Raw genomic sequence first — 11117 nt, forward strand, 5'->3', positions numbered from 1 at the left:
GTATGGTTAATCCAAGTACGTTTATATTATATTGTATTTGAACTTTGTGGGTGTAGTTCCATATAGAACCCTCACGAGATCTTCCTCGTCCACCCTGGCTACCGAGGTTCAAAGGGTTTGCTTCTAAATGCAACTGTGATTTCTACAAAAGTGAGTTAGGTCTTTTAACGCTTTCACCTATTTAACAATACAGATTATTGATTGACGTGACCGAGTTTGGTAATTGAATTTTAATAAATAAATAAAGACATTGCATATCCTTAAAAGACCTAAGGCCAGATAGTTGTGAGAAGCTTGCTTTTACATGTTTTAAGAGTTTTCAGATTAATTTAATTCTTTGGAGAAGACGAATCATTTCGAGCCAACAAATTAATTGAACCACTTCATATCAGGTTCTTTCATTTTCATAATTTTCTTTGTCATTTTAGTTTATGTGTTAGAGGTGTAAATTTTGTTGTGGCCATTACATCCCAATTTTAAAATTGATAACACATTCAATTATCAACCATGTCCTTCTAAATGTTCTTTTAAAGATAACTTCCAAACATTGAGGACAATGTTTCCCTCAAGTGTGGGGATGGGGAACATTGAATTTTTCGGTCCTTTTAGTAACATAAATATGCTTAAAAAAACTTGTGAACTATTAATTATCTTTATTAATGCTCATGTATAGGTCCTTGTTCATGTTTGGTTCTTTAAGCTTCTTGATAGTTTTATCAACAAATGTTTTTCAAAATGTAAATTAAAAATGGGAATGTTTGGATGAGGATAATGACTCAAGGTGACGGGTATACATGTGTCATATCGGCAACCCAAAATTCCTTTCGTTTTTGTGAGATCAACACACACACATGCCATATGTTATTTAGGTGTAGCCTTTATGTTTCACATAACTTGAACTTGTATGTCCTATGCATGTCGAGATCTTAATACCGCTACCTGCATGGAGAACTAGGATATTAAAAACTTTACATCGGCTTCTACTATAATAAAACATCCCACCCAATATTATCCATTAGGATCCCATCTTAAGTAATTTCCATTTCATTTTTCTACCCCTACATTATAAGACTTTCTAGCCTATGCCTCTTATTTAAACCCTGTGTGATAAAATTCAATACGATAGAGTTGTTTATAGTTAACATGTAGAGGATATTTCGAAATTTATATATGTCTCAGTTTTTTCTTGTATGTAAAAATAAGGATGGAAAACAAAGAAAAAATTGAAAATTTAGAAAAGCCAGAAAGAGTCATTTGTAAAGTTTGTAGCTATTGAAAGTTGTAAATAATTGCTTAGTTTGTTTTGAATAAACTGGGTTTCATTCAACATTATTACCAAAAATTCCTATTCCACACCAAGCCCTAGCCTCATTACAACCCATTTAGTCCTATAATATGTGTAGACTAGTGTGTTAATGGGCGGGGATAGGATCGACATGCAAGATTATTACCATGTGATTCATAATTGGTTTTGCTTGTAGAAATATAATAGCACACGTTTTTCTAGTCAAGATGTAAAACCAAGAAGGGCGATAGAGTCTGAAGAGTATGATCATGTATGCCATAACCGGAAAAAAAGTACACTTGTTTGAGCGGTCCCATTGTTTTTATGTAACACCAAATTGTTTGTTAGGTTGTGAACCTCGACATTGTTAGCTTTAGGGAATTGGACATGACCTTGGACCTTAACTAACACTAGTGGATATAATTGATAAGATTATTGGATGAGGTGAATGTTTTAAATGTGAGTATACTTGAGGGAAAACAAATGATAAGTGTGAGGATATGATAATCAGGTGCATTTCATGTATTTATTGACTTTATTATAATATTTTTCTTAATTTTATAAGTTAAGATTTTGATACTTCAAGTATGTTTATGTGTTTCAGGGTATTGAGCATTAAAGATACATAATGTAAGGACTCAGTCCCGGTGCCCTACTTTGTAGGCTGGATTTACTCATAAACACAGTTCTAAATATCAGAGTTAATTAAAACTTTTCGCGGAATATAAAACTTCAACATATATTACATTATCATTCAAATCTTTTCGTAACAATAAATCTAATGTCTTTAAACATAATTTAAAAAGTCATAACTAAACATCACAATATTCTTTCAAAGATGCTAGCCTCTTCAGTCCAATGCCATGTGTCTTCATTCAAGCGAGCTGCCTTAGCCAATTCACCTGCGTGCATACTAAAAGTCAGCTACAACGAGTGAGTTCTAATAAATCAGGCAACATACAATACGATCACATTTTACATATATACGTATCTGAAGATACATACTACATACTTAGTCTGTTACCTTTCTTTCATTCTTACATACATACATACTTTCATTCTTTCTTTCATACTTTCATTCTTACATAATTATTTATATGTTTAAAGAGCATTTCGCCCTATAACCTTCGCAGATATTACTAGGGTCTATTCCCTACGTTTGCAAATATTATTAGGGTATGTTCCCTACATTCTCATATATTATTAGGGTCAGGTCCCTATATTCGCAGATACTATTAGGGACTCGCTCCCTTCATTCGCATATATTATTATGGTATGTTCCCTTCTTACTCTATAACATCCTGTTTTCTCGTTTCGGATAATAAAATGAAAGCATGAGTTATTATGAGTCGGGCTAGTGTTGGGTTAAATGGATATGGGTTATGGACTTGGATTAAGAAGGAAAGAAGGAAAGACCATGGGCTTAAGCCCATGATCCATAATATATAAACCTTAAGTACTAATTAATTCATTAATTTACACATATTCATTACACCACCCAAAATACACACTTAAGCTCTCTCTAGTTTCTCTCTTTTCTCTAGCCGAACCAAGAAGGAAAACCGATCCTGATCCAAGGTAATGATAGTATGTTATGGTGTGAACTCAAACCCGTTAGATTTAGTCGCGAAACGACGAGCCAACACCTTTAAACTATTAAAGTCATGAGATCCGGGTGGAATCGAGTATGAACCGAGCATAATATAAGCCTAGGGGTCACCCTAGCTCAGATCTGGATCGAACGGGATGAAAAACGGTGAATATGGTGCAAAATCACATTTTTCCGGCGAACCCGCGCTTTTCCGGCGACGTCGTCGCCGGAAATGCGGCGGGTATGTGGTTAACATGTCAGAGAATGTTTCTGACATTCCCTGACCTAAGCCTAACTCGTTACGGGAACATACGAATTAACCCCTGATTCGTTAAGCCAATTCGCTATGGAAGAATAACGAACTAGCTTCGTTCGCTAACTAATTCGTTTAGAAAATTCGTTATGTTAATTCGTTAGGGAATGAATGACGAACTAACCCCAATTCGTTAAGTAGTTCGTTAAGGGAGAACTGACGAATGATCCCCCAGTTCGTTAAGGGTTCAGTTCGTTAAAGGTTTAGTTCGTATAAGGGTTCAGTTCGCTATGAAGTTCAATTCGTTAGCCAGACCGTACGAATGAGGTCTAATTCGTTACAAGAACCATTTCGTTATGATACCTAATTCGTTAAGAACTGGTAATGAACTGGAAGTTTAATAAAATGACAGAACAGTCCCTGAACTTAGAAATGAATGATATAATTACATAATAGCCCTTGGACTTTTATAATTTATGAAAGATACCTTAAAGGTTAACGAGTAACGAGTAACTAACCGAATAACGAATCAATGAAGTAAAACCGACTTAGACGCTTTAGATTAATGAAGTGAGCAATAAGAAGAGCTAGAGCATTATTTAATATTGTGTTGTTAAACAGTTAGTCGTGCACAACTAAGGAAAGGAATAACAATTAACGGTGAACGCAACCGTGTTCAGGTGAGTTTCTGGCCCCATTCCTTGTTATGTTTTCGGGGCTGTGTGCATACTCGATGTGATAGTTAATAGATTTACCTTAAATGGTAAGTGTATTCCATGTATGATATATGTGATAGTTATTATGTTATGAATGTGAATGAAGGCTTGTCGGTACGAGAACGATCTTCGGATATTACACGTATTGACAAGGGAGGTATGTATATGAAAGATGAATGTGAATGGTAGTTATATGTACAAAATATGGGTATGTATGGATGATAAAAGAAAGTATATGTATATTACGGGTACGTAAAGACAATATGTACGAAGATGAAGAAGCAAGGGATCAGACCCTAATAATATCTAAGATAGAGAAGTAAGAGATCAGACCCTAATAATATCTGAGATAGAGAAGAAATGGATCAGACCCTAATAATATATGATATATAGAAGTAAAAAGGGATCAGACCCTAATAATATATGAGATAGAGAAGAAATGGATCAGACCCTAATAATATATGATATATAGAAGTAAAAAGGGATCAGACCCTAATAATATATGAGATAGAGAAGAAAGGGATCAGACCCTAATAATATATGAGATAGAGAAGTAAAAAGGGATCATAGCCTAATAATATCTGAGATAGACAAGGAAGGGATCAGACCCTAATAATATCTGAGATAGACAAAGGAAAGAGAGATCAAACCCTAATAATATCTGAGATAGCATGGACAGTAATTACATAGTATGAAAGTAATAAATTATGAACGTATGTACGAAATTATGTAATGAAAGTAATTAATAAAGTAATTATTATGTATTTTCGGATGCATAATGGAAGGTAAGTATATGTATTGTATGACGTATGATTAACTAAAACTCACTCAGCGTAGCTAACTTTTAGTATGCACGCAGGTGAGTAGAATGAGACAGCTGGCTTGAGCAGGGACACATGGCAGAAGAATAAGAGTCTGGCATCTGAAGACTTATTATGTTTTATAATTACTGTTTTGTATCTGAAAGACAAGATGCATGTTAAGACATGATATGAATTATTATTGTAATGTTATGAAAGTTTTATATTCCGCGTAAAGTTTTAATTAACTCTGATATTTAGAACTATGTTTATGAGTAAATTCAATGTACAATGTAGGGCACCGGGAACGGGGCCTTACATACTCATACAACCATACTTTCATACAGTTATATAAATTCGTCCTTACACTTGTCCTTTCACATACGTATAAAATTCGTAAGGCATACACATACCACTTAAGGTAAGTGTATTAACTATCACATAAAGTATGCACACAGCCCCAAAAACAAAACAAGAAAATGGGGCTAGAAACTCACCTGAACTCGATTTCTTTCAGAGTTAATGGTAACTCCTTTCTTTAACTGGGCCCGGCTAACTGTATAACAATTACACGTATCAATTAACTATCCCTACCCATATCATATTTCTAGTTTAGTATAACCCTCAAAGAACGAGGGTTTTGGGACAGCGCCCCTGGCAGCGGGGACTAGGGGCAGCAACCCGTAGAAGGGTCCAAGGGGCAGAGCCCTTGCCTGGGGTCGCTATCCCATTTTTCATTAAATACTTAAATGATAATTTACTCTTGGTAAGCATCATTCGCTATCCCATTCGTTCTGACGAATGATTCTCTTCGTTATAACAAATGGCTTGATCTGAGTCATATCGAGATAGATGAGTGAATAACGAATGACTAAGGCCATTCGTGATTTATTTGTGACGAATGAGAGGCTCATTCATTACAAGGTCACACGATTGTATCTTATAACCAATGGTTTGATTCGTTGTCTTATCATGACGAATGGATGGGTAAGGAATGAGTAACGAAAGTATAAGATCATTCATGACTTCTATAAGACTGAGAGGTTCATTATTTACAAGAGCATATGAGTGTGGCTTATTCGTCATGACAGTTCAACGAATGATCAACGATTCGTTTAACATAACGAATGCACATCAGTAATTATCCAATCTTTGACTCAAATTGTCAAAATCGTCAAGACATAAATGGTCAACACGCACCAGATTTGCAATTATCCCCTGAATCACGATGAAACAACACAAATTTGCCATCAATAGGCTCGTATACCCAGCGCCTAGCTATCCCAATCAACTAAACATCTAAACATCGTGTTTTAAGGGTGCGTTTAATAGACATATACATGCAGTTCAATATTCTATTAATTAACCTATCAGATGTTAATGAATTTCAATGAGAATCATTGTGTTTGAATCGTCTTTATCATGATAAAGATCTATGAATAACGATCCGAGCATAAACGAACAATTTTTTTCATTATAAAACGTATCTTAGACGAATCGGTTTTACGAACACGATCTAGTCTTGGTGTATGTCTTGCTTCTCAAGATGCTCTATCACCCACGAGCTCGGGTCTTTTCCTTCAGATCTTGGTTCGAGATAAATGAGGGTGTTTGTGTGTGTTTTGAGAGTGTATGGAGGCTAGAGAATAAGAATGAGGTTTTAGGGTTTTAGGGAGGTTTAAGGGATTTGTATACCCCTAAGCCCTTGGACCTAAGACCCATCACCATCCCTTATTCTATTTTTTAAATGTCCAAGCCAACACTCTCATATTTTTTTTCATCTAAACTGAATAACAACACATTATTAAATAAACGAAATTTCTTTTATAATTATCAAAAGTAGAACGTTACACATAATTGGAGCTAACTGGAATGCTTAGAAGTCTCGAGAAGATCGAGCTTGATACGAGCGTACATCATAGTGAAAATGAGCCAAATCTAAAAAACATTAGATTTGGAGTCGATGACCCAAATCTAGGGTCGCCGATGCCGAAACCACCCCAAGACACCATAACTTTTAGTCCGACGTGGATACATGCTCACCTATGGCGCCAAATGGCGTCGTCGACGCCAACCTTTGGGTCGGAGGCGCCAAACTCATTTTGGGCTACGGAAAATACGAATTTGACTAGTATTTATTAAAATAAAATAAGGGTTTCACCTCCATTGGACATATCATTTATTCCTACAAATCTAGGACAAAAAAGAGAGCTTCTCCCTCATTTCCAACCCCTACCCGAGCAAGAAATCATCCATAGTGACTCGGGCTAACATCATGTTTATCGTTTTTATATGTTTATTCGATAAACAGTTTTTTAATCACTTGCGATTGTAAGATTCGTGTAACTGTTGATTGATTTAGTTTTGTTCATTGACTAAGAGTGAGTTTTGTGTAATCTTATGGTTGTGTTAAACTTATCTGGTGAGATTGAAAGTTAAAGAATCTGGTTATTATCTGTCTTGTATTTTTAATATCATATCGTTCATGATAAATACTTCATGACCATCTATTTTCTTGACACGTCTTGATTAGACCGATGACTTTGCTAATAGAACCAATGATCATATGTTTCCTAATCATCACTTAAAATCAACTCATGTATAAAGTCCCTGCTAAGGATGCTAAGGATGCCCCAATGAATAAGGGTAGGTTATTAATTACTTACTGAATTTGAAATCCAGAGTGGTTACTATATTCGCATTTTTGTTTACAAACAAATCACTTTTAAAACCCTTCACATTGTCTGTCCGCGTTGATATAATTATTTTATCTACAATTCACTTGATTAGTACTTTCCAACTGATTTTCTATTGGTTCGACATCTCACTTACCCTTGCTAATTAAAGGAACATTATTAGAAGTTTATAATTGTTTATGCAGACTTGTCAAATATATAGAGTTGATTTCATTTCATAACACATATATATGTTCATTTGTAAACCATGCCTAATTGTAGGGTTGTTCATGAGCCGAGCCTAACCGAGCAAAGCTTGCTTGTCGCTTGTCTAGTTTACAACCGAAACGAACAAAATAACTGAAACTTGAACCGAGCGAAAATCAAAACGAGCCAAAATCATTTCGAGCATTTTTCGATCGAACATCAAGCGATTTTCGAGCATTATTTTATTTCATTTTCACTTTAATATTTTCAATTTGAAACAAGTTTGAAGATTGTAAATAATATATTTTATAAACAATTAGTAGTTTCTTTAGACAGTTCTGTAATAAGTTTGAAGTGAGATATAATGAACATGTAAACAAACTTCTAGTATTATGAAAACTAGAAGCGAACAAATAAAACTATAAATTTGACGGAATAGGAAAATTTTTAACGGGTTAAAAAATTATATACGTATATTTATGTGTTTTGCCTATATATTTATATATTTGTGCATGTAAAAGTATATTTAAAATTAATTAAAATTTTCAAGACGAACCGAGCAGACATTTGCTCGTTGCTTGACTCGTTTACAAACCGAACCGAGTAGACCGGCTCATTTACAAGTGAGCGAAAAGAGAGCGAGCATTTTCCGAACGAGCATCGTGCGGTTTGGACGGCCCAACCCAGTTACGAGAACTTTGAGAACAACACACCAAAAAATAAATGTAAAACATAAGTTTGTTTTTTTGTTTTTTAACATTTGTTAGAGGTTCTATATATTTTAGGAGTATTTTTGTAAAAAAAATAAAATAAAATAAAAAACGCAGAGATAATTTTTTTTAAATCGACAACAATAACTGCTACATATATACCAGCCTAAGCAAGAATACATTTAACGTATGTAACATAAGATAAAAGTAATTTTTGTAGATTTTTTTTTTTTTAAATCTCTCATTGTTTTCTTTTTTAATTTTATTTTTGACAAAAATACTCATATAGAAGCTCTATCAATTTTTTTTTTGAAAAAATAATAAAACATATTTTTGAGCGGTCTTCTGAGTTCTCACGATTAAAAGGATTTCACAAAAAAAAAAAAAAAACATAACCTTACATATATTGGAATTTAAGACCGAAAGTTTGGGTCGTGACCAATATATTATCTTTACACGGTTGTGGGCTATCATAGGTGGTTAAAGAAAAACTTGGATTAGGGCTACGCAGAATATATATAAAAAAATAAAACTCCGATTGCGTCATAACCACATAATCGTCGTTAGCTTCCATGACACATCTGTATCTCCCTCCCAAAGATGGCATCTCTTATTTAACTCACAATTTAAGTGCTTTTAATTATGTTATACATAGTCTTATTTTCCTCATAGTCGTTCTTTACATGTTTGAAAATCATAGCTTGTTACCAAAAATACAGATTAAAGAATTTTTTTGTTTTGGTATTTTTATGGATATATATCCATTGATTTTGTTGGCAATAATGTAACATATTCACTTATGTTTGAAAAATGAAGTAAATTGATATTGAATGCATTTTTGTTAACACTTTGGAAATTTTGTTTTACCACATGCATGTTATAACACAGATAGTAAACAAGTGAAGAATGGTTTCTAGTGGAAAGATCTTTTTGGTTTCATATTTGTTGTGTCGGAACTTGAACAATTACATTGGGGGGTCAAAAATTTTATATTAATCATAAGTTCATACATACAGACCAACCAAATTTTTATCACCAAAAAAAGACCAAAAATCCAAAAAAATAACATTTTCTTAGACATAAACGACAAAAGAAGAAAAATTACAACTGAGCCCGACGACCTTTAAGGTCTTTAAATTCATCGATTACTGATTTTGAATCAAACTTTTCAGCAATTTCTCTTTCGATGTAAACCACCAAGTTATTCGCAAGAAATTCATCAGACATCCTATTACAAAGACGATTCTTTACCATTTTCATTCCTGAAAATCCCCTCTCTGTTGTTGCGGTAGAAACCTGAAGAGTCAAGATCAGTCGAACCACTCTATCAAGCAAATAATATGTCTCACGTTTTTGAGTTTTCACAAGACTTTGGCATAGATCAGCAAGAGTTGATATGTCACTTAGATTGGGATTCTTTATCATTTCAATATTAAAAAGCTCCAATTGATATCGTAGTTGAATTCTCTCTTGCTCCGTAAAATCAACGGGATAATAATTCTCAACAAGAAGACAAATGACATCAATATTAATCACTTTAGGTAGTTTTTTTGAAACTAAAGTAGAACTAAGACTTAACAACTCAATAGCTTGATCATTGAATCTGCTATTCAACTCATGTAATTGTTTGTCCAATGTGAATGTAAACAGATCTACTCGATAAAATTTTCAAAAGTTACCTGATTATCTTTTTTACCAGGCAGATACAGAGTAGAAGTATACAAAGCATCCTCTTCGGCATATCTATTTTATGTTTTTCACAAAAACACTTTACTTGTGTAATTAAAGAATCCCGTCCATGGTTTCTGTAATAATTTAGATTCTCTTTTGTTGCCCAAACTAAGTCAATGGCATTAAGAATATCTTGAGATTTCTTTTATAGGGCTTGAGAAAGAATGTCAGTTTTACCCATTACTTCCTTTACCAAGTGAAGAATAAAAACAAACTCAAATGATTTAGTGTGAGAGTAAACTGCATCTGTATCCCTACGATGCGAAGAACTAGCAGACGTGTCATTAATTATTCCCTTGAGAGCAACACCGGTACTATGAAACATGTTAAGCAAACTGCAAACAGAACGATAATGGGAACCGGTTAGAAAATATCATATTTTTGAATGAAATTGATAAAAACGAACTTTTTACGAGAATTCCGGACAATTCGGGTGGATTGTACGCGTTTTGTATAATCAAACCCGTGTGAAAACGGAAACGAACCCTGTGATCAAACCAGATACCGAAACCTTAAAATTCTTTCATAAATCAAATCATTTTATCAATCAATATATTTACTTAAGTTTATGTAATCTTACCTAATCCCGAAACTCATAAACGATCAACTTGGCTAGGCTCGGGAAACGGTGAAACTGAGCCAAATCCAGTTTTAATATTTTCATAGTATACAACGTCACAATCTAAGACTATAATCATGTTCTGGGCCTAACAGCTACACCCAGACTAGTTATACAGCCCGATTTGGTTTAAACACTGTACTAGTATTAACAGTACGATACCGGTTATAGGAGTCAAGCTATAATCGAGACATTCTAGTTACCGATACGTACCACCAGCTTGAACAACATTAAGGTGAGTTTCACGACCCCCACTTTCTAAACTGTTTTACGAACTTTTGGGGTGAAAAGCATGTTTACATATACTTATATACTTGAAAACGTGTGATGATGTGGATTATCTAAGTACTAACACTTGACAAGTCCCTACAAACACAAGTGATTAACTTCGTGCCGGTGACGTGTGGATAGTACTATCGGTTTGACAAACCCAACTGACAGAACCGGTGGGGTATGCCGGAACATGTTAACCCAGTTGCACATTGTCATTTAAACTTATTACATACTGCTATGTGGTGTTAGACATAGTA

At 34.2% G+C, this 11117-nt stretch overlaps 1 protein-coding gene across 1 annotated transcript; it reads right to left on the reverse strand.

The window, feature by feature from the left end:
- Positions 1–9338: 9338 nt before the first annotated feature.
- LOC143608506 (uncharacterized) lies at positions 9339–9978 on the reverse strand. The gene is made up of 2 exons (XM_077083524.1): positions 9917–9978; positions 9339–9840 (listed from the first exon to the last, which is right to left on the reverse strand). The coding sequence occupies exons 1-2, from the start codon at positions 9976–9978 to the stop codon at positions 9339–9341; spliced, it is 564 nt and encodes a 187-aa protein (XP_076939639.1).
- Between the last annotated feature and the right edge of the window lie 1139 nt (positions 9979–11117).

This window comes from Bidens hawaiensis, unplaced genomic scaffold (assembly GCF_021521415.1).
Source record: "Bidens hawaiensis isolate Kalapana, Puna unplaced genomic scaffold, B.hawaiensis_p1.1 tig00419378_1, whole genome shotgun sequence".
In the NCBI taxonomy this organism is placed as follows: Eukaryota; Viridiplantae; Streptophyta; class Magnoliopsida; order Asterales; family Asteraceae; genus Bidens; species Bidens hawaiensis.

Excerpts from the sequence above, each read along its gene's own strand:
- LOC143608506 (XM_077083524.1), bottom strand. The coding sequence starts at position 9,978 with ATGCCGAAGAGGATGCTTTGTATACTTCTACTCTGTATCTGCCTGGTA. Across the intron at positions 9,841-9,916 it reads CTGGTAAAAAAGATAATCAG|ATTCAATGATCAAGCTATTG; the intron begins GTAACTTTTGAA and ends GTTGAATAGCAG.